This window comes from Pelodiscus sinensis, chromosome 15 (genome assembly GCF_052426305.1).
Source record: "Pelodiscus sinensis isolate ZL-2025 chromosome 15, ASM5242630v1, whole genome shotgun sequence".
Taxonomy (NCBI): Eukaryota; Metazoa; Chordata; order Testudines; family Trionychidae; genus Pelodiscus; species Pelodiscus sinensis.
The window spans coordinates 24004901-24029109 of NC_143066.1; the positions used below are offsets into that span (position 1 = coordinate 24004901).

The 24209-nt window shown below is 42.8% G+C and overlaps 2 protein-coding genes across 8 annotated transcripts in view; one reads left to right on the forward strand and one right to left on the reverse strand.

Annotated features, from left to right (window-relative positions):
* The window catches only part of DCUN1D3 (defective in cullin neddylation 1 domain containing 3), a 38681-nt gene extending 32550 nt beyond the window's left edge, over positions 1-6131 (reverse strand). The window contains exons 1-2 of one of the 4 annotated variants that reach the window (XM_006123132.5): positions 5441-5980; positions 5114-5324 (exon numbers count right to left, since the gene is read on the reverse strand). The gene's annotated coding sequence lies outside the window, so the exon portion shown is untranslated. Of the gene's footprint in view, positions 1-5113; positions 5981-6017 lie in introns of those variants that run through there. The other 3 variants (XM_075899438.2, XM_075899439.2, XM_025184692.3) reach the window with 3 other exon arrangements.
* An 8-nt stretch (positions 6132-6139) lies between these two features.
* LYRM1 (LYR motif containing 1) lies at positions 6140-24209 on the forward strand. 4 transcript variants are annotated; one of them, XM_025184685.3, is made up of 5 exons: positions 6154-6289; positions 7468-7548; positions 16449-16607; positions 20661-20753; positions 23883-24209. In XM_025184685.3, the coding sequence occupies exons 3-5, from the start codon at positions 16449-16451 to the stop codon at positions 23997-23999; spliced, it is 369 nt and encodes a 122-aa protein (XP_025040470.2). In that variant the 5' UTR covers positions 6154-6289; positions 7468-7548; the 3' UTR covers positions 24000-24209. The 4 variants fall into 4 exon arrangements, with proteins under 4 accessions (XP_006123188.2, XP_025040470.2, XP_025040469.2 ...); XM_025184684.3 differs by lacking the exon at positions 6154-6289 and adding an exon at positions 6313-6564; XM_006123126.3 differs by lacking the exon at positions 7468-7548 and having other exon boundaries at positions 6140-6289.

Consider the following 24209-nt stretch of genomic DNA (forward strand, 5'->3'; position numbering starts at 1 on the left):
TCTGAAGAAGTGGGCTATGCCCACGAAAGCTCATGATACCATCTACATGTTTTGTTAGTCTATAAAGTGCTATCAGACCATTTGTTGATTTTTTTCCTGTAACAGGCTAACTTGGCTATCCCCTGAAGCTCACTTTTTCAGCTTAACTTTTTGACTTAATGGAAACACTGACAGAAGTTCAATAACAGCGCAACTGGTTACTAAAAAGTTTGTCTACAGAAGTATTCTGTATTATTCAGAACTATTCAGGGAAATGTTGATAAAGTAGCATAGCTCATTTTAACCTAGTCTGACTTCCTACATTTTGCTCAGTTCTTTGCAGTATTCCTACAAATGACAAACCAGTGGCTCTTGACTATATCTGAGCAATAGTGCCTCAAGCACCATTCTTTCATTGCCCAAAAGCTCAAAGTGCACTTTCTTAATATGTACCCTCAATTTCAAGATATCGGTGCTTTTCCTATCACCAATAATTCTCTAAATAATTGCCATTCATCTGTCTATCTTGAAGGCATTTATATAAAACGTGAGTATGTTGGATTTTCTAGTCTACAGAAGCATTGCTCCCTCAAACTCTCTTTGTGTCTTTCCTCCAATTCTTGGATCACTTTATTTGCCCTCTTTTGTAATTCTTCTATTGCATTTGAACTGAATCTCACAAAAATGTCATGAGATACAGAAGGCTACTGTACGGCTCTCCCATCTGTTCTATAAATTATCCCTTAATGTAGGCATAAACAATACATACTAGTTATATTTGCCATGGCATCAAAGCTGCAAATTCATATTTGGTTTGCCAGCTAGCATAATCCCTTGGGCTCTCAGAAGAAACAGTTGCCACTTCTAAGCAGTTCCCAAGATGCTATGTCATGGCAGCATGAAGTTACAGTATATGTGAGCTAGCCAATTATAGGTAGGACTCTAGGGTTTTCAGACCTTAAATTTGTAACTACATAGCATTCCAGTACTGTAAGTATTTGACTCCGATGAGATTTCTAGACAAGGTAAGACTGGTGCCTACCAAGGTAACTCAGTTGTATAGCCTAGCATTTTACACACTCTTCAAGAGAACTAGTATATTGAGTTTACTAGAAACTATTTCCAGAGGTAAACTGCAGTTGGCTCTTTACCAGAAGACAACACATGCTAAGGTAAGTTACTTTGCAATTATCATTGTTTCAAGTTGAATTCTATGCCATTACTGCAGAACAACCTAGAGTCAAGAATACAATTAATCCACATTACCAGGACAGATAAACTACAAAACAGTGACGTTATTTGAGATAGGCGTCTACCAATTTTTTCAAACACTAACAACCAGAGTACAAAGCCTACTAGTCAAGGCAAATGAAGATGAAGGAGATCAAAAGATAAATAGTAGTTCCTTAATGAGAAACCCAGCTGCATGGAAAGAGACAGGTTTTGGGATTTCTAGCAGGGTTGCTACAGGGCTCCTTTGTATTTACTGGCTAGTAAGCCTATAGTGCAGGGGTGGTGAACCTCAGGCCTGGAGGCCGGATGCGGCCCCTGGCTTGTCTGGATCTGGCCTCCAAGGTTCAGCATAGGGGAGCCTGCACTGGTGCTCCAGCCACCCACCTGCAGGGCTGGAGCACACAAAATCTACTAGCGTGGAGGCCCCCCCAGGCTCTGGTGTGTGAGAGGAATGTAGGGAGCATCTTTTTCCTTCTCAGTCAGGGATTTCTCACTTGTGTGTGGCCCCAACTGATTTTTCTGGGGTCAGTGGCCCCTGACCCAAAAAGGGTTACCTACCCCTGTTTTAATGTGTCTAAAGTCTATTCCTTCTTCCTCTTAGGATCCAATACGGGGAAGATTCCTCTCACACCCAATACTAGGGCCAAGGAAAGATCTCCATACTCTTAATTCCCAGCCTCCAGTTTGGTGGCCTTCCATCTCAGCCATCAAAAAATACACTTAGTCATTCATTTCTAGAATACTTATGACTACAATACGTAAATGCCTAATTCGGTGGTTCTCAAAGTGCAGTCTAGAGACCAGTGGTGGTCCATGACCATCTTTCACGTGGGCCGTGGGCTCAGGAGTTGGCCACTCCCCTACAGCAGGTTGCCCATGCTGGCAGTACAGCCCCGCCCCCCCCCCCCCCTCACGAGGTTGGAGTTCCAGTGCTGACTTCCCGCTGCAGGTTGGGGGGAAACCCTAAGCCTTATGAGCCATTTCTAGCATATGGAAGAGAAGTGGCTCCACGTGCTGCTGCTCCTTCTCCTTCACTCCGGCTGGGGTAATGGCACTACAAGAAACTGCTCACCTGGAGGCTTTCCCCACTGTTCCTATTGGCTGGAATCCCGACCAATGGAAGCAGTAAGGCACACTGCCTGGGAGACACAGGGGGCGCAGAGCCAGGTAACCCCACCCATCCACCTCATGCTCAGATCCTGCACCCCCTTTGCCATCATGTACCCCCTCTCTTGCCCAGACCCTTTATCCCAAGCCAGCTCCTGTACCCTCCCTCCCATCCAGACTCCCCCCACCCCCAGCCCACTCCTGCACCCTATGTCGAACCCAGACCTCGCACCCCCACCCCTTCCTGCTCCCATTCTGTCATCATGGATAGTTGGCTAGTTGTCCGTGGAAAGGTTTGTGTTGAGTGGCATGGGTGGCGGTCCAAATAGTTTGAGAACCACTGGCCTAATGGAACAATTCAATTGTTTTTGGTGTTCGTTCCTTTCACAAAAAGCAGAATGAAAGTTTGTCAGTTTCACCATTACCCACAGAGTTCTCAATAGCAGTAGTGACACTAACCAGCAGAATGAAAGTCTGTCAGTTTCACCATTACCCACAGAGTTCTCAATAGTAGGAGTGACACTAACCAATACCTCACACACCACAAATGCAGCGAAAACTACCAATACTGATGGAATGTGGGACAACAGAGGCACTGACTTTGTTTTTAGAATCCAAGACAGTACTAGACCAATTTACACTGTATTCAGTTTGAGTGTTGTATTTAGCTCAGAATATTGTTTCCCCATATATCCCACTCCCCCCATACAAACAATAATGGAACATATAATACAGGATTCTATTCCCTAAACAGGGCAACAAGGCAGGAGCAGGCAGAGTTCTCTTCACCACCCTCACTGACATATACAGAAGAGAGGTGAGAATAGGTGTGGGGATGTCGTTTGTATTTCAGCCTGCCAAATAGTCTGGCAGCCTCTATCCTTTGGACAGTAAGTAATCTTCTTCCCCCTCCCAGGCTTACAGAAGTAGCTGCCCTAGATTTTGTTATCGAAACCACCCTCTTTCCCTGTTACTGATATTGTTGCCCTTCTTCATGTTAAGTGCTTAAAGTCACAGCACCAAAATGCTGTTAGAAAAATTTGTTAAAAAAAAAAATCTATACAAAAATCCAGTGATATAAAAACTACTGCTACTATCACAGACTGAACACATCAGCCAAGTTTATCAGGAATAACACTTAACTAAGAGCTAATGCTAAATACCTGCACTCTATAGGCCTCCAACCCCCCCATTTCTGGGATCTAGTGGCAAATTAGAGATCATATAGGTTATCAGGCTCAAGAGTAAAGGAATCACAAGAGCATCAAGTTGAGCTATCAAGGAATATTAGGGTACATCTACACAGCAGGGCTAAAGTTGAATTAAGCTATGCAACTTAAGCTATGCAATTGATGTAGCAGAAGTCGAAATAACTTAAATCGGCTTTTGGCACGGTTTACACAGCAGGAAGTCTAAGGAAGAACACTCTTCCTTCAACTTCCCTTACTCCTCATAAAATGAGGGTTACAGGGGTTGGAATAAGAAGTCCTCCAGCTTGCCATTATTTCAAATAATGGCTTGCAGTGTAGACACACTTTGTTATTCCAAAATAATGTCAGTTATTCTGAAATAACGCTGCTGCGTAGACATACCCTTACTGATACACATATACCCCTACTAACCCAGCATCTTTAAACAAACTTACGAAGGTTGAGCTCTAACTCAATATTAACTATGAATAAATTATTAGAATAAAAAAATACTGCATAACTTGAACTTTCCAACAAGTTTCTAACATTATTTGCACTGGAATTAGATTTTGTCTGTCAACACAAATGAAGAACTGTACTGTCTTTGTAACTCTTTTCCCCCTATGATACCGATATGTAGTTGCCTACTGCATGTTGCCTTTCATCTGAAGAATTATAAAAGCTCTTCACAGACCATTACTTAAGCCTTACAGTACACTTGAGTTTAAAAAAACAACACAAAAACAGAGCCAAGATCAGATCTCATGACTCTCAGCTCTATGAGTTAGCCAAGAGACCATCCTTCCACTATTCTTAAGTACCTGGAAAGTGAGTGATCAGACACCCAGCAAAGCCTTTATTAGAGTTAAGGTGCACAAACGTTCAACATTAGCCCACGTCAAATATTAACAACTACTAACAATGTATTAAATGTTTAACATGGAGATTCTAAACTAGATACTAGAAAGTTATATTTAGAAAATAGACATCACCTGACCATTTTCCTCATCTGACCATTCTCTTCAATAGTACTGGCTTAACCTGAAGTTCTTACTTAAGAGCAAAATATCGAGTATTGCAATATGGTAACTCATTGGTAATTTTCACTTTTGTTACAACTTACACCATACCCTAAAGGGAGAATAATTAATTTAGAAGAATATTCTGCAAAACAGCTATGTTGCCATAGGTACCCATTTGTTTTATAAAACATAGCATTAATAGTTTTAGCTATATTATATAAAGAAACCCAAAGTATTCCTTTCAATAATAGTAATAGGAAAGAAACGGTCTTTCCAACTAATGTTTGCTTCAACATCGTTTACACAAGTTATTCCAACATTGTTATTAATATTACTTATAACAGTGTCTACATAACCTAAACAAAAGGAGTGATTGGGACACATTTGCAGCTTCCATGATTGATTTAAATACACACGTGATATATATGGAATACTAAAAACCTGGATGGGTTAGGTCAGCATTTTCAAATAATGAAAAGAAGACTAACTTCACCCACATGTACTTTCTAACATACACTATGAAGATGTATATGCACACATCATTTAGCATTAGATGATTGCAAAATATGTTTAAAAGAATACCTTTCTAGTGTGTGTTTATGAGCCAGCTGGCAGCCACCCTTCACTCTAGGTGGTTGGTTATTGTTCATTAATGATGTGGATAATTTATAGAAAGACATTTTAGCATCCTTGAACATAGAACTACCAACATAATATCATCATTTCCACAGATACAGATACGATGACTTAATCAGTAATCCTCTTGGGGCTAGAGAACTATGCTTCTTTTACGCTGCTCAAATAGTAGGAGAATCATATACATAAAAGATGAAAAAGCACATTGGAGTGAAATGTTACATTACAACACCACAAAACTAAATCCTCCCACCCTTTATCTAACATAAATACCACACGATCTCTTCTTTCACTGCTGACTCCGATAACTTCCAACAGTTCCAGAGGAAGCGTCTGTTTAAAGTCTAACCCTGAAACCGCTGCACCCATACCGCTGAGAGAGGTGCGTGGCGGGGGTACGGTATGCGGAGGAACTACTTGTTATCAGGGCAGTAGCGTGAGTACCTGTTAGAGGAGCTTCAGGGTAGAGAACCCTGTAACCCTCCACCCACTCAGACGGCAAAGGGATGGACATAGGACCCTCCCCACCAGCCCGGTCCATCCTTTAAGAGATGCGGATACACTCCGCCCCACCAGCACCCCGTAAGCGGCACAGAGACCCCGCAGCTTCCTCCCGCTCTCTCTCTCGGGGGGCAGGGACCCCACAGCCTCCCCCTCAGGGGGCAAAGACCCTCCCCCCCACGCAGGGGCTGGAGAGTCTGGTTTATGAGCCGGGGCACTTAGGATGATGCTTTTTCCCAGCCCTATTATCTCCCTACACGGCCCCCCTACCCCTCCTGGCCCCCCACAGCCCAGCACAGGCAAAGCCTCCCTGAAACGGACGGGAAGTGAGAAGGTCCAATTCACTCACCCTCGGCAGCTCCCAACCAGACTCAGCTTCGACCCCCTCCCTCCTCTGCATCACTTCCGGGGGTGAAGCGTCAGCTGGCTGCGTGAGGCGTCGTCACGCAGAAGAGCGTCCCGGCGTGCCCGACGCTGCACGTACAGTGAGGGAAAAAGCGGGCAAGAAACCGCTCCCGCCCCCAACCGGGTTGAGTGGCGACTGGAGTAGGTTGGAGCGAACCATTACGCAAGGAAAGGGGGGAAACTGTGAGGAGGGCTGTAGGGCGCTTGGCCCTGAAGGTAAAGAGGGAGAGGCAGATAGAGGGGAAAGAGGTCGATGTTGGTATGCAAAGATGACCTAAACTGGGATTTGGAGGACTCGTGTTGCCACCTCCCCCGGCTCTCACATTGGTACAGTCCAGCTTGTAGGCGAGTAGCCGGTGGTGGCGGTGCTGCCCTGACCGTCCGGGGGCGCTGAGGGGGCCGCCCTGGCAAAGGGCCTAGCGCAGGGCTGGGCGCCGCCTCTTTGCAAGTGTCACATCAAGGGCTCGCTCCGGCCCTGCTCGCTGCTGCAGGTTCTCCTCCCCCCCCCACCCCCCTCCCGCAGCCAGGAAAGTTGGGCAGCCGCCCCGCGAGCTCCGAGCAGTCCCGCGCCGCGCCCCTCACCGCAGAGCGGGGCCCTCGCCTGCCAGCGGGTCCCCGGGGCAGCGAGCACCCGGTGCTTAGCGACTCCCATCCTGGCAACGCAGGGCTCCTGCAGCCACGGGCAGGCTTCCCGCGAACATCCCCCTGGGGATTCGTCCCAGCCCAGGGCTCGTGGTCCCACCCTGTGAACCTGGGCGCTTGCCCCTGGAGGGTCCCCACACTACACAGGGCCTCCTTTTCCTCTTTGGTCCCGGCTGCGGCCCTCAGCACATCCCCTGCGGGCAACTTCCCGGCCTGGATACACCTACACCCATGTAGGGCTGCCAGGTGTCCGGTTTTGAACCAGACAGTCCAGTATTTGAGCTTTCTGTTCCGGGAAACAAATTGAGAAAATGTAAATGTCCGGTATTTTCTAAATAAGATGCAATGACAAGCGTGTCTGGTATTTTTGTTGAAACCATCTGGCAGCCCTACCACTGAGTCATACTTCCAGTCAGGGTCCCAGAAAGTAGTTCTTGGGCCAGCTCGGCTCTTCCGTGAAAATGAAAGTGGGAATCCCCCTCCCCCTTTGAAACATTAGAATTGAATGCATATATTTAATCTTTTAAAACATTCTCAAGTGCTGTGGCTCTTTTATTGTGGGCCATGAGCCAACAGTAGTCTCTAGAGCACGTGATTGCATGTGGAATGAAACATTTTGAAAACCAACAGTGAGGGATGGGAGAGGAGGTAGAGCATGACAGAATCTCACTTACTAAAATGAGCCACAAAGTTAAAAACAGCCCTATGCCTTGCTGTACTGCATTAATATTTATACCTATTCTTGTGTTTAGGAACTGTTCCAGTGTTGGGAAATCTACATTTTTTTTTCATGCGTTCAGTTGCATTTGGCTTAGAGCCAAGAAGCAAATAAGGTGCAAAATCCATACTTCATGTTAACATCATATTTGTAGATGCCTCTATTGTATAAGAAAGTTGAGATTTTATTACCTGGGCTAAATTTGCCACACAACATTAAAACTCTCTTCTCTGAGCATGAAGACCCAAACAAAGTAGGAGAGGAGGAAAATATTAACAGTCCAGAAAACAAGCCTATGCTCTTTTTGTATTGGTAGCAAAGTTAAATCAATATTGGCCTTGACTGCTTATGGTCATTGAATGTTTTCAGTGTCCAGAGAGGGTTAAGAAATATTTGAAGCAATAAGAGTCCTTCCCTTATAATAGCCCAAATAAGGATTTTACTCTTCAGTCTTTCACTTATTATTAGAAAACGTAAGTTAGGATGCAGGACCATATGTGCTGCTTAAACTAGGCAAAGCATTCACAATCCTGTGCTAGCAAACTCAAAACTATTTTACTGTATAGAATTAGCCATGGACTAGATCTTTTCCATTTATTCACATGTAATGCTGCATCAAAGCCATGTCACAATGTGGTTACTGCCACATGTGTGGAGAATCAGTTCTTGGTTCTTTCCATGTGAATGAACTTATATGGAAAGCCAGTGATAAAATCTAAGCCATTGATTTACAAATTGAACTGTCTTCTTGCTTTCAGTATTCATTATACTTTCTGGTCGATACTTTACTCAATACTTAAATGAAAATTAAAGAAACAAAAGTTTGATCTTGGAGGACTCAATGTTGCATGTGGCCCTCTCTTCACTTGCCCCTTAGAATTCCCACTAAAGTCAATGGGAATTCCAAGTGCATTGAGTGTGTGAGTAGCTCAGAGGTGTTGAGTACCAACTGGGTTAACAGTTGTTTTAAAGCTGAAACTTCTGTAACAGAATTTGAAACCAGGCAAAACTCCCCTTGTTCCAACTTTCATTACAGACTGGTTTCTTGGGCTACTTTTACTGAAAAAGCACACATTTATGATTGTAGATAGAAACAGTGATAAACTTTTGGGTCATTTCATCTCTGGAGTAACTCCACTGAAGTCAACAGAGTTATACCATTGATAAAAAAAAAAATGGGATTACAGTAGGGGTGGATTTAGGCCTTTGGTTTTATTTCATTTTCACTTTATTTTGCTAAGTGGTCTTTCACTATTCTTGGCAGCTTTGAATTTTACTATAGATTTGGAGGTTAACAAAGCAAAAAATTGTATCCACAGCTGAAGGAGTAAGACCTTTCAAAAGTGAAAATCCATGCGAGTTGCCAGCTAAATGTATTGTGTATACCTAACTGATGCAGTCATTTGCAGTGTAGCTATTCTACAGTGTTCATAATGCAAAAAATTGGAGGGGAGGCGCTAAATCTGTTTAATTTGTGTGAGATGGAACGTAGGAAGTGAATGTTGGATTCTAAGATTTTAATATAATTGGAGAATGTCATCTTTTTAGCCATCCCAAGAATCCTTGATCTCTCCTCATGACACCACCTCACAGGAGCCAGCTTTTGCAGCTGTTGACCCTTATGGAAATTATGAGCCCAGTTCAATCCTTATATAAATCCAGGATCTTCATTTCAATATGCTTACACCAGGGATGGATTTGTTTGAGTGACTTAGTTACTATGGATAGCTGTGAAACTGAGTGAATGATTTCATGTCACATTTGCCAGCTGGAGAGAAACTGGCTCTGTGTTAGCTAAGTGTTATCAGTGTTCTCTAAAATAAAAAAAGCTTGATATAAAATGCAAGCATTGTAGTGAGCAATAGCCCAAGAATGGTATTAGAATTACAGTGGTACAACACACTATTGCATTCAAACTGGATAGAAATAGTATTGTATAGGTGGTTGAAATAAGTTATTTTCATAATAGGCATTGTCAAATAATGTATCCTATTCAGAACTCCTTGCCAGTAGCAAACAGTCAAATAGCTGATGATGTGAAAGAGGAGCTATGCTGCACTTCAGTGTCAACATTATCTTTGATTGCATCACAGTTGCTGTTTTAAACTGTTCCCTACAGAGTTTTATTCCCCTGTCAAACAAATATGGTGTCAGCACCTAAACAAGTTTGTGCAGTATTAATGAGCATCCAAGTTAAAAAGGATGTAGAAGAGATCGATTGGTAATGTTTCTATTTTCCCTTATTAAAATTCTACTTTTCTTAAAATCCTAGGTATATGTTGATAGTAGGGATGTCAACGTGTAGATTACTACATGATTAACTGATAACAGGATTAACCAAGAAGCCCAGGTTTGACTACATGCATTTCCCCCATCTGCTGCCTCTATTAGAGAGGCGGGGAGGTGGGAGCCAGTGTCTCTCCCCTCCCTGCCATGCTGCTGCCTCTAATAGAGAGGCAGCAGCACAGAGGATGAGGGGAGCAGGCAGGAACCAATATGTGCAGGGAGTCAGCTTATAAGCAGCTCTCCATGTGAGCCTGCTTCACATATCTGCCTGTCCCCCCCTTGCTGCCTCCTACAGAGGCAGTGTGGGGCAGAGGAAGGGAGGCAGGAGCTGTTGCCATCTTCCTGCCCTGCGCTACTGCCTCTAATGGGATGAGGGAGGGAGGGATGGGAAGCTTCTGCAGCAGCAGCCTCTATTTGTGGGGAGCTTTGCCCCCTCCTTCCTACCGCCCCACAGACAGGGGCTGCTGCCTCTAATAGAGGGGCAGGAGCACAGGAGGCTGAGAGCACACTGGCTGCTGGCCCTGCCTCAGGAACTATCAATCAAATAGTCACATAACTGCTAAAATTTGATGCAGTTATAGGACTAGTTAATTACATGCTATCTAACATCCCTAGTTGATAGATTTGATAATTAAAGTCAATAGATGATGTTTGACTTGATAAGATGGACAGAAGTAAACCGACTTACAGCTAAATTATGGCTGTCTTAATATAGATGCTTGTGTGTAGTAGGCTGCTTGCATTGCAGAGTACTCATTCTCAATGCACCCTTTCCTCCCCCCTAGTGTTGCGCAGACTCTATGCAATGAGAACAGAAGGAGTTTTCACATGTATTTGTATAAAACATTTCATGGAATTCTACATACGGCAGTGTTTTGAAGGTTTATGTTATTTTATGCTGGACCTTTGTGTCAACTATACTAAACCCTCAAAGGAATCTGTGTTTGTTTTTGAAAGATATATTCTTGGGGTTTTAAGATACACACAGTTATTTGTTTTAATTGTCAACAAAAAGGTTTACATTTTCAGCATGCAGTAATTCATTAACTACTCAAGGTTTCTTTGCAGTTTTGGACACAATGGGCCATCACATGTTCCTGATGTGTCCACTGATAATAGGAATTTGCAAATTGATCAAAAGTGTGATGATGTCCAATATCATGATCTTTTACAAGACTGTTGCCAAAATTGCTAGTCACCACACCCAACACAGACTTACTTGAAACTGAAGTCTGACACATTTGGTGTGTGATGTAAGGGAGGATCAGATCTGGACTGCAACTCAACATTTTTCTCTCTGGCTACATCTACAATGCAGACTTCTTGCGCAAGAAGCGTTTTGTGCAAGAGTATTTACGCAAAAACTTCTTGCGCAAGAGCACGTCCACACCTCAAAGCGCATCGCAAAAGTGATGTGCTTTTGTGCAAGAGAGAGTCCACACTGCACGGACGCTCTTGCGCAAGAAAGCTCTGATAGCTGTTCACAGAATGGCCATCAGAGCACCTGTGCTTTTTCCCATAGGAGTTTCTTGCACAAGAAACCCCTCTGGAGTGTCCACACTTGCCTTTTTGCGCAATAGCTGTAGCGCAAAAGGGAGTTATGCCTCGTAGAAGGAGGTTTACCTACACCAGCAAAAGCCATCTGTTCTGCCATTTTACTGCTGATTTACTTGTGCAAAAGCACATTTGAGGTATGGACGTTCTGCAGGTTTTTGCGCAAAAACAGCCATTTTTGCACAAAAACTTTGCAGTGTAGACGTAGCCTGTCTTCATCTTTTCCTGGTTGTTTTGTTATGAACACTAACTTAGCTTATATTGTAACTAGCAGATTTATCCAACATTGCTTGGGTCTGTTATTTGGAATTTCCATCAAGGGTATTTTGTTTGTTCATCCCTATAAATTCTTATTCACTATAACAAACAAGGGGGAGAGGCGTAGTCAGTTTGGTTTCCAATAACATTGTATTCTAGTTTTCAAATTTTAAGCATTGATTTAGCTTTGCTAAAACAGAGCACTACTCCAAATTTCTCTGTTTCATCTCTCTTCTGCAAGGTTTATTGAGAAGTGATCCTATTCCAGGTTCATGAATTTTTTCTGGCTCATCTTAGTTCATTCTTTTTTATCATTCACTCAGTTATGTCAGCTTGGAGGACTATACTTGTTTTGGTGTTTCTCATTTGTTTGGCTTTGAGAAACAATCCCATTCCAAGCACATCCTGTTTTCCTGGCACTGCCAAAAACTTACATTGCTTTAAAATTATAAGAGGAAGCTGTATATTAATTTGGTGGTCTTGATCAGACAGATAAACTCTCTAGAATATATAGTAGATTATAAAGTTCAGCCAAGGGAACGGGAGGTTATAAACTTTAAAAAAATGTCTATCATTAACCTTTATGGGCCACATTCCTCAAAGAAATAAATGGTGTGTAAGTTAGTGCTGTAAACTCAAAAAATTGTGTTGGTATAACAAAAAAATTAGTGGTGTATATTGTGGTATAACCCAGTTGGCATACAGTAGGTTTGCAAAATACTTGACTTACACTTCCTATTACCTGCTACTCTTTTCCTTGGCATGTAAGATAAGGTACTGTAGCTTTATCCATCTTGTCAGTATAAGACAGTGATGGTTCTCCAGAGTTAGGCCCTGGCAGTCTGCTGCCACTGTATTTTACCTGAGCCTCCACTGGTATAGGTGATTGTAGCTCCTGTTGGCCGTGGATCACTCTTCCTGGCTAATGGGAGCTGCAGGAAAAGGCATGGATCATGACACTGCTTTCTGCAGGTCCCATTGCCTGGGAATGGCAATCCACACCCAACAGGAGCTGGAATTGCCCATACCTGTGGAGGCACAGATAAATACAGGGGCTAACCCTGGTGAACCAGTACCAGCAAGCTCATATGTGCCCACCACTGGTTGGTCTTTTATTAGACCAACTTCTATTGGTAAAAGAGACAAGCTGATCTTCAGCTGTCTGTAGGTGGAAATTTTACACTTCATTGGTTTTCCTGATATCTCTCTATTAATTCAACGTATACCAATTGATTTTTGCACATTGACTGAATGGTAGATCCATGCAAGTTACATTACTTGACCATTCGCTTTGAGTTTTTGATCAAATTACAACCATCTTGGAGAGACTTTCATAAATATAAGACTCTTAAACCTGAGGCTAGATTCTGATTATTTACATTGATGTAAATTCAGATTAATCCTATTGACATCATGTAGATACTTCAGATTTACATTGGTGTTACTCAAATCAGAATCCAACATTAGTTTGAATTTGTTTATTTCTTCAAAGATGTTGGAGAGACTTCCTTGAATCAACTTCCTCTTTTCTGCATCTCTGAAGGAACTGGATATAATCTGTCTGTTACTGTTGTTAAAAACTGTTGTTAAAAACTGTTAAAAACTGTTGGTCAGTATCAACAGTGGGAGCTGCTGGTTAATGACCATTTTTGAAACACTTTTGACTTAAATGCCAAGGTGAAAACTGGCCAGTGACTCTTAGAGGAGCTTCATATTACCCACCTTCTGCTGCTTCATTGCATGTGTTAACATGACAGCCTACTTCTGCTCTGACAATACATAAACAAGGAAATAAGTAGAACAGTGTTAACTCCAACTTCATGGGAAATATGAGAAAAAAATTCAGTGTGTGTGTTAAATTAAAAAGGTTAAAGGCATTTGGAAGAGAAGTTAATTTGTAGAACAGCTAAGATTTTCAAATATGGGAGTACACTAAAACCAGTGTGCAAAAAAACTGGCAGGGACAGATTATTGCATATGAACTAAAGGTGTATGCCTAGGATCCAGCTCTTGGAGTCACATTATAATGTTAGACTCGACTTCGCCGTCCCTGTTCTCAAGCCCTTCCCGCAAAAAAGTATGTTTCTAGCCCTCAAAGATAAGCTCAGATCAGGTTGTCAAAGGTTATATAATATAGGCAGTCCCCGGGTTACGTACAAGATAGGGACTGTAGGTTTGTTCTTAAGTTGAATCTGTATGTAAGTCGGAACTGGCGTCCAGATTCAGCCGCTGCTGAAACTGACCGCCAGTTCCGACTTACATACAGAATCAACTTAAGAACCCCAAGCGTCCCCAAGTCAGCTGCTGCTGAAACTGATCAGCAGCTGATTCCAGGAAGCCCGGGGCAGAACAACTCTGCCTTGGGCTTCCTGTAGTCAGCGCTGGTCAGTTTCAGCAGCAGCTGACTTGGGGACGCCTGGGGCAGAGCAGCTGGGGTGCTGCTGGGTTGCTCCAGTAGCGCCACTCCTCGGTGCTACTGGACCAACCCAGCAGCACCCCATCTGCTCTGCCCCAGGCGTCCTGATTCAGCCGCTGCTGAAACTGACCAGAGATGAGGCCATGGGGACTCAGTACAGCGGCTCCTATGGAAGATGAGTCTACAGTTCTGGATTCCCTTAAAGCATTACTATTAACTTGTCTTTTCATGTTCTATGTGGACAAGTCTATTCTAGACTGTTCTATTCATGTTCTATTGTAGACGAATACAAATTACAGTAGACGACCCAAATACTGCAAACACATCAGTTCTTCCATTGACTGACATGGAACTATTTATGTGTATAAAGTTAAGCATGTATGCTGATTTGAGGCCTATATTATTTGTGTTCTTGTGGATGTTTGTTTTCTAGAATCAGCATAAACGCATTTAGCAAAACCCTATTTAAAAATCTTTTAGTTGTGGACAAAAAAATCAATTTTCTCTCTCAAACAGTTTACTTTTTTTAAAAAATGGAACCAAAGTAGTAGTCTCTAGTAAGAGCATGAACATTAGAAAAACTTCATTATATCTGTATTCCTGAGAATCCCCAACAGGCCATGAAATCAAATAATGGTTTTAGTTCACTGAAATTGGTAGCATTAAAAGACTAAGCACAGGGCAACAGCATCCATTCTGCTTTCAGATTGTGTGCAACTTTCATTGCTTTCACCAAGAGAGTACTTGTGCACGTTTGAGGGCACAATTTAGGTATATTGGGAAACTGTTGATAACGGCTAGTTGTCATATATTTAATATTCATGTGGAGAACTCATCCACTTCAGACCTTATGGGCAAGTGAAAGTAATTCAGAATATCCTCCTGCTGTTGACTAGTCATTGTCACACTAGTCATTGTCACACAGTGGGAACACACTCGCTAGGGTGTAGTTCTCTGGCTTCACTGAGGTAGAGTCAGTCACAGAAACGACAGGTTGGATCTCCCTGGTCCGGCACTGTTGGGACCTAACCAATCCCAAATGAGAGAATTTGCTGGAACGGGGGAGGTCTCCTGTCACCAGCTCCCAAGCCCATTGCCTGCTGCTGGCAGGCTGTCTCACCCTCCCCGCAACCTTACTGTCAACTGCTGTCTCACCCTCCCTGCTCATTTGCTGACAGCTGCCTGGGTGGCACAGGCTCACAGGGGCAGCCATGATGCCCCGGCCCTGCACTCCTGGGGATTGTCAGGGGTCTCCAGCCTCATGCTGCCACTGGGCTCTGGCCTCAGCCCCACGCTCCCAGAGGTTGCTGGAGGGCTCCAGACCTATGCCGATTTGGGCTGCCAGCCTGCACTGCCGCAGGCTGCTAGAGGCTGACATGGGGCTCCGGCCTCGTGCTGCCCCCAGCTGGGCTGCCAACCTTGATGCCCCAGCCTGGCTGGCCCTCCTGCCCTTAGGCTCCCAGGCTCTTTGGTCCAAGAGCATCCATGGTCCTATCTGCCCACTGATGTTGGTTTTTTTCCCCCTCATATATCCATCATAATGCTTTGCTTTCACATACTTATTTTGTCATATTGTAGCATTTTGCATTTTTGGTCAGTAAAGTGTCTGAGAGTTTTGCAGCTAATGCTAAGGTTTCATTTCTGCAAATCTGATCAACAATGAATTTGGTTCAGGGAGTTATTAGCTTGGGATGAAATGTTGGCCCTGTTCAAGTCAATGGCAAAACTCACATGGAATCCAACCCTGATTTCTAACAGTTCTGAGCAGCTAGCTGCAACATTCTGTTCAGTTCAGTAGGCAGCATGGGTGCTTAGCCATTTGATAATCGGGTCATAATTGACTTTTCAGAGTCCGCAGTGAAAGGCAATAGCAGAGCCAGGATTAGAATTCAGAAGTTTCTAGCTTCTAGTATAGTGCTCACACCATGCTAGCTCTGTTGTTTTAAATCTAACTATAACCAGACACTGTAATACATCATCACAAATGGTGCTATGAACAGAGAAACATATTGCCTTCCACAATATCAATGCTGTTTCATTTGTAGTCTCAAGATGCTTCGCAAAGGTGGGTAAGGTGTATTATGCCCATTTTACAGATACCCAAGACTAGCCCCCAAGTGTCCTGGATCCAAGACTCAGATTTAGCAAAGCAATTATGCTTAAAGTTAAGCAGTTGCCTATGTATAAATCCTTTTGATGTCAGTGGGAGTTAAGTATGTGCTTACTCTCTTTGCTGAATAAGAACTGTTTTAAAGCTCTGCTGGTTTAGGACCTTAGGCAGTTTTCTTTTCTTATCTAGAGTATAAATATTCCCAAGGGTTGGCAGGTAACCATTGTGTTTAGCTTTTCTTCTTTTCACATTTCTCAGCAGATTTCAGAGAAAGAGGAAATATTTGTAAAGCTAATTAAGAGTAGTGTAAGAAAATGTACATGTGTTTGTTGGCCTTTTATAAACCCAAATGTTTGCGCATATGTTTCTTTTCTGTTTTTCCCCCCTTAAGATGACATCAGTTACACGACAAGAAGTTCTTGGCCTTTACCGCAGGATATTCAGAATAGCCAAAAAATGGCAATCTGCCTCAGGACAGACGGAAGACACTATTAAAGAGAAACAGTACATTATAAATGAAGCCAAAACCTTATTCCAAAAAAACAAAGATGTGAGTGCATCTCTTTCTGGCTTTCAAAGTTAGTCCGTGATTCATTCTTTACACCCTGTTTTGTTTTAATGGTTGGAAAAATGTGAACAAGAGTTGAATTCCCAAAATGGTCTCCAGTTTGGAAATTTATAGAAATATAAGGCTGCAAGGAGTCTTTCATGCTCAGTGTTCACTGCATGTTTGACCCCTGCCCCAGCTGTCCTCAAAGACGCCCACTTAAGGTTTCAGGTTCCTGGCAGTCACCTCTCTCAGGAGGAGAGAGCATATAAAAATCAAGTTCCCTATACAAGCATTAAGAGCTTACCAGACATCACCCATATGGGGTCCTGTTCAGTCAGTCCTTCCAACCCTTTTGTAAGGGTTGGAAACTCCCTTGGACATAGGGTCTTGCCCACTTAGTGAATCAGTCTTGCTATACAAAAAGGCCTTTATTGGTCTCTGAAAATCCAGTATGTGCAAGCCACCCCAAGGATGGTACTACTGGAGGTATTTACAGCCTGAGTGAGGCTGCTTAATCCCCCCACCTCCATTTTTATTTCTTGGGGGAGCTGTGGTAGCCTTCTCCAACAACTTAATACAATATGGTCCCCTAGAAATTGCATGCAGTGGTAATATCTGTCACAAGGATCTTGAGAGGTCACTGATCAAGCTCCCTGCAGGATTAGATCTACACCTATACCTTCCTCATGAGGAGGTTATCTAACCAGTTCTTAAAAGCCTCCAGTATCGGAGATTCCACAACTCCCTGGATAATCTAGTCCAGTATTTAACTATCCATATAGTTAAAGCGTTTCCTGATATTTAATATAAATCCTCCGTACTGTCAACTAAGCCAATAACTTTTGTCCTTCAATGAACATGCAGGTCAGTTCACTGTCCTCTTTAACAACCCCTAACACTTGAAGAAAGTCGTCAGGTGCCTCCCCTCCCCCCACGTGCCAGACTATCAAAACTTAATATACCCTTAAAAAAAAAACTTATCTTGAAGATAGGGATTTCTAAACCTTTTAACTTTTTTGTAGCTCTCTGGATTTTTTGGCTTGTCCACATCCTTCTTATAGTGTAGTACCCAAAAGTCACAGTGCTCCATCTGAGGCCACACCAGTACCAACTGGAACAATTATCTCCTGTGTCTTACATATGGCATTCCAGTTAATGCAACTCAGGATGATATCCTTTTTTGCACTGCTGGTTTTTACAATTTCTAGTCTTATGTACTTATAATAATGTTTTCAATATTGCTGTGTATTCTGAATTCCCCTTAGGAAGGCAAAATGCACAGCTACCGAACTGTAGTACTTTGCACTTGTTTTTGTTGAATTTCATCATGCAAGATCTTAAGTTCCTTCTCTAGCACCTCAAAAAGCAATTTTAAACCTCCCCAAAGAAGGTATCTTGAATCATTCTAGTTCTTCATTCATTTCTTTGAGTTTAGAAAGGTCTAGAGTAGGGAAATTAAATATCGGTTAATTGACTAGTTGATTAACCTCATGAATTCTTATAGGTAACATCTATTCTGTAGTGCCCAGGGGCGGGGCCAACAGCCAGTGTGCTCTGGCCCCACTCTCAAGGAGCTCCCTGTCACTCTGCGCTGCTGCCTCTGTATCAGAGGCAGCAGCATAGGGTGCCAGGTGGTAGTTGGTCCACAAGGGGAGCCAGTTTAAAAACCAGCTCCCCTCACAGACTGGCTGCCTGTTGCCCCATGCTGCTGCCTCTGATTAGAGGGAGCAGTGCAGGATGGCAGCAGCTCTTCTCCAAGGGATGTCCGAGCTCCCAGACCTGGCATGGGTCAGGACTGAGCCAGGCTGCCTGTCTGCCTGGTTCCTAATACACTTTAAATGCAGAGCCACAGCAGGGGTAGGTCCTGGACCCATCACAAGCCATTCTGAGCCAGGCTGCTGGCCAGCCTGCTAAAAAAATTACAGGTGGGGGAGGAGGAAACGCATTTAGTCTATAGCATTAACCTATACAGGCAGTCCCCGAGTTACGCGGATCCAACTTATGTCAGATGTGCCGCGGTCCCACCGCCCGCGTCCTCCGGGGCGAGAAAAGCTGCTCCGCGTCTCCCTGGTCTCACCCCGGAGGACGGGAGCGGCGGGACGCGTCCAGATTCAGCCTGTTGAAACTGATCAGCGGCTGATTCCAGGAAGCCCGGGGCAGAGCAACTCTGCTGGTCAGCAATAGCTGAATCTGGACGCGAGTTACGACTTACATACAGATTCAACTTAAGAACAAACCTACAGTCCCTGTCTTGTACGTAACCCGGGGACTGCCTGTACACTTTTGCTTAGTTCATCGACTATACTGTTAAATCTCTACTCTAGAGACCTTTCAAGGAATTGCCAAGGAGGAGGGAAAAAATGTTAACTGCAGTAAACTGCCTGTGAAATTGTTATCTGAAGCAGCTTAGGATTTTTACTGATGCTTTTGTCTAGCTTTCCAAACTACTTTCATGGCAGATAGAATTAAGTAGCTCCTTCGCCTGCTGATTTTGCCCTTAATACCATTATTATCAGCACTTTCTTTAAAAGGCTTGTTTTCCTCTATAGAAAGTGCGCACAATATATTTAAAGCAGTATTTGGAATTTAAAACCTTTCTTTCCTTGCTCAAAGAGCACAAACACACAGGCTACGTCTACACTGGCATAATTTTCCGAAAATGCTTTTAACGGAAAAGTTTTCCGTTAACAGCATTTTCGGAAAAGCACGTCTAGATTGGCAGGATGCTTTTCCGCAGAAGCACTTTTTGCGGAAAAGCGTCCGTGGCCAATCTAGACGCAGTTTTCCGCAAAAAAGCCCCAATCGCCATTTTCGCAATCGGGGCTTTTTTGCGGAAAACAGTACAGTGCTGTCTACACTGGCTCTTTTGTGCAAGAGTCTTTCGGAAAAAGACATTTGCCCAAACGGGAGCAGCATAGTATTTCCGGAAAAGCACTGACAATCTTACATGAGATCATCAGTGCTTTTCTGGAAATTCAAGCGGCCAGTGTAGACAGCTGGCAAGTTTTTCTGCAAAAGCAGATGATTTTGCGGAAAAACTTGCCAGTCTAGACACAGCCACATACTTCAATAATGAGCAATGATTTTGTTTTGCTTTCACCATATTAGGGTCCTGATTTTTATATGGGAACTAGTGCTAGAGATATGAATGGTTAACCAGTTAACTGATAAGCCTCACCCTTAACAGACGAGGCTTACCAATTCCGATTAACTGGTGGGGGCTGGATCAGCTCCCTGGGCCCTGCTGTGGGCGGGAGGCACTTCAGCCAGCTGGAGCAGCCCCTGTCTGCAGTGGGGGAGGGGGCACTAGAGAGGCAGTTTTGAGTTGGAGTGGCCGATGGACCCACCCTCCCTTTAATAGGTTAAGTGGTTAAACATTGTTTAACCAGATGACCAGTTAAACAGGATTTTAAACCCCTAATTGATACCACTTGCATTTACTTTCTAAATATTGTGTGGGACTTCATTTATGAATTTTTTTTACACAACACTTTTATTGACTTTTGGAGGGATTTCGTGGATGGAGTGACAGGCCATGAATCTAAACACTTTATTTTTCTCCAGTTCTTCTATAGATATAGACATAAATGGAACCATTTTATATTTGACTACTTGGGTTCTTTCCATAAATGCATTAATTTACATATGCATTTTCTTTTCACAGATGATACTCAGTTAACATGTTAGAGTAAAATTCTCCTCAGATCTTGCAGGAAATCTAAGCTCCGAAATCCTTGTCTTCCTCACAGTCCCTGGCTCCCAACTGTATGAGTCGAGAACTGCTAGGGTTGATCTGAGGGAATTTCATCTTTAAAGACGTGAAGATAACCTGGGCATATATTGACTTTCCCAAATTGTTGGGCTTGTCCCATAATCTTTGGGAATGTTACGACATAGCTATGAACTGGAGGATTATTGTAGTGATATTTCCAGGGACAAGGAAATCCCTGCCCTACATTTAAATATAAAAACAAAAAAGTAAATCATGTAGATGTGAATTCAGGTGTAAATGATGCACAAGTACTAATTTCTTACATGTATTTGTTTGACTAGCTAACAGATCCTGAGCTGATTAAACAGTGTATAGAAGAATGCAAGGCAAGAGTAGAAATCGGACTTCACTATCACATCCCTTACCCAAGACCTGTGAGTGTGAATCCAGTCACAATATCTGTGTCAGTGTGTATTTAGTCCCTTATTCAGCAAGCACATGCTTAACTTCAAACTCGTGAGTAATCTCGTTTATTTCAACTGGGATATTCTGATATTGCCAACCACCAAGCATTGTAAAATTGTGGCTCTCCTCTCCCCAAAAGAATTAGCATTTCCAGTCAGCCCCCTCAAAAGTAACGAGGCTGGCTTAAAATGAGATTTTTAAAACAATACATTGCATTTTGCTTCTGGGTTTTGAGCCTTTTAGAGTACATATTGGATATTTCAAAGCTGTGGTTCACAAACATGAGGGTGAGAAACTTATTTTTTAAACAATAGGCAAGAATTTTACATAATCACACAACTCCAAGAGCTGAGGCTTTAAGAAACACACTAAAATGTGAGTGTTGACAATGATGCTACTAGTTAAGCGTGTTTATAAGTGCTTCGCTGAATAAGAGCCAAATTAGCCAAATGCAATTTAAAGCTTCCTCCACCTGTCCTTTCCTTCATTGTAAACAAATTTGTTACTTCTGAGAAAAAGTAGAAAAAAGGTTAAATATGTTAGTGTGAGCTAAAAGAGTAGGCAGTATGTTAGTTAAGGCAATTTTGACTTTGAAGAAGTGTTCATAAAGCTGGTAAGGACTATTGATATAGTGTATGCAGTGTAGTTGTTGCTGTTTCAGTCCCAGGACATTAGAGAGACAAGATGGATGAGGTAATATCTTTTATTGGAACTTCACAGAGCTCTTCAACATGTCTGGGAAAGGTGCTCCAAGTGTCACAGCTAAATGCAAGGAAAAGATGAGCCAGGGAGGTTAAATTCATAATTCTTCTAGATATACTAAAAACTGTGGCCTGAACAGACAGTGGATTTGCTTATCACAACAATCACTAGCCCAGTAAACCCCTCCTTTTGCCCTATGACTGAAGAGTTGTTAATGGGCCATTTTGCAGTGAACCACCTCTTAGAATGTGTGCTGAACAATCTCTTCCACCTTGTGACCCTCATGGTACCATTCCAAGACTGCATGGTTCAAAAGCTTCTCTCACTCACTACCAGATTAGTCCAATAAAAGATATTACCTCACCCATCTTGTCTAACAAGTGTAGTGGTTAAAAATCTTTCCGGATGAGAGATTAGAAATAGTTAGCCTGTCAACTTTTGAGCAAATGCATCAATATCCTCATAGGCTAGTTAGCTTATACTGTGAATCCTGGTCATTAGATCTGGTCTGTTGTTGGGGGGTAGGGTTTGTGTCTGTAGGTCCCTTTCGACCCCTCTATTCTGTTCTGAAAATCATACATTGAGGTTGCTTTTTTTACTTATTTAAACATAGGAGTTGTAGAAGGCCCTCTGTCTTGTTTCACTGTCCAATGCTATTTCCTGGGTACCATTCATTTATTTCATATATGTTGTCCTTCCTTCTTACCTCATCCTTAGAGATTTCCCCTCTACTCCTGTTTGTTACCATTTACCTTCATAGGTCTTTCCTTTCAAGAAAATCATAATCCAGTTTTTCATCTTTGTATTAAGTTGTTGCCTTACGTTATTGGCAACTGAGTCACACTCTCTCCAGTATACAGTGCTATTTGTGTATCACTTTTTAGCTGAACCTGGGGAGGGCTTTAAAATTTCTATTCTTTAGGGCAGTGTTTCTTAAACTGTGTTCCGTGGCACACCAGTATGCTGTGGAGAACAGAATTCAAAATGGCCACCCTAATTATTTTTGTTCAATAACTTTCCCCTGAACCTTCCCTCCCCCCAAAGTTTTTTTTTTTTTTTTTGCGCTCATCAAAAAAATTCTTGGTATTCCTCATAAAAAATTGTTTGGTGGCCCTTGGTTTTAAAAAGTTTAAGAAATACTGCGTTAGGGGATCAAGCCCTATAAAAGTTCTGATAGAGATTAAAGGATCTTTAGAGTGTGTATAAATGTTAAGAATATTGCTGCTTCACGGAGTCATTTTTACTAATATTTGCATCTAAATAGCTATCCTTAAGTCCATTATCTCCTGAGACAACAATGCCTGCCTATTTACATCTACCGTTTCTAATCTCTATCCGGGCAGGGGATTAGCTGTGTGGTTCCTCTACAAACTTTATATTTACTTATTAGGTAAAAAGACTTTTTTTTGGTCATTTTGACAGAGTACAAACAGAACAATGGGATAAACTCAGTGATTAATTGTGCTTTTCATATGGCGTTTCACTATAAACCTGTATCCCCAACTGGGCAGTAGACTTTGAGAATGTACAGCATGGGATTTGTTACTACCCATGTATCAACAATAAACCAAGCACAACCACTTAACCGCTTCCATTATTTTTACTAAGGAATGTATGGCATATACCAGGAGTGGGCAACCTGCGGCTCTCTTCCCCTCCCCCCCACCTCCCAAGGCTCATGAAGCTGTCCCCGCGCCCCCTGAACACGGCCCATGCCTCCCAGCTGCCCTGTGCTCACCAGGGCAGGGGAGCCATCTGGATCAAAATGGAGGATCCAATATGGCAGCAGTGGCTGCAGACAGGAGCCTGCTGAGGCCAAAGTCTCAAAAAGCCTTCTTAAAGGGCCAGTCTTTTTTTTTTCCCTCTACAACTTTTTGCCCTGGCTCTTCGCGCTGGATCTTGGCTCTTCGTCCGGAACGGGTTGTCTACCCCGGCATATACTGTACTGTTTTCTGATACTGTTGTTTGGTCCCAACTCTTCTGATAATACTGTAAATTTGGATCTTGTAAAGCCATGTTGCTGGAATATCTTATTCAATACTATTTCAGCAAATGATGTATCCTTATAGTTTGTTGTTAAACTATAGATTACAGCCTTTTGTAGTTTGATGTTTTAAAGGACTATACTGGGCACCCAGCTGTTGTATACAACAAACATGCAGAGCTTGAAAGTTGCACATAATTGTAATCAACTGGGAAATGGGCTTTTCCAGTAGAAGTGTGAGAACCTGAGGGGGGGGGGGAAATCTATTCCTTCCAACGTATGAGGGAATAGTTTCCAAGTGTGAGTGAAAACATTGGAGGAGTCCCATTGTAAGACTGTCTCTAAGTGGGTTGGACTCTGAGTGGGTTATCAGCTTGCACAAGATCTGTTAGCTTTATTTTTATGTACGTAGATTCATCTGCCTCCTCTGGGTCTTGTCCCACAACGTAGCCGTGCATTTCGAAACCAAGAAAAGCTGAGGAAGTTTTCCAAGCCAGCCTACTTGAGATCCTACGACGAAGTTTCATAACCTACTGTCACAGTATGGTGCATTTTATCATGAACTGCAAGGCAGAGGTGTCTCCTGTTCATCTGTGAATGCAACTGTGTGCTTGCTTACCCTCTTCCTGATGCCACAAGCCTAGCTGATTCAGCACATCTAATGAATAGGAGTGTACGTGGACTGTCCTGTCTTTAAGATTCAACCACTGACATCAATAAAAGTAACCACTTTTAAGGA

Bases quoted from the DNA above. Each gene is read 5' to 3' on its own strand.
- LYRM1 (XM_006123126.3), top strand. From the start codon at position 16,449: ATGACATCAGTTACACGACAAGAAGTTCTTGGCCTTTACCGCAGGATA. The intron at 16,608-20,660 runs GTGAGTGCATCT...TTGTTTGACTAG, and splicing joins TATTCCAAAAAAACAAAGAT to CTAACAGATCCTGAGCTGAT. The intron at 20,754-23,882 runs GTGAGTGTGAAT...TTATGTACGTAG, and splicing joins ACATCCCTTACCCAAGACCT to ATTCATCTGCCTCCTCTGGG.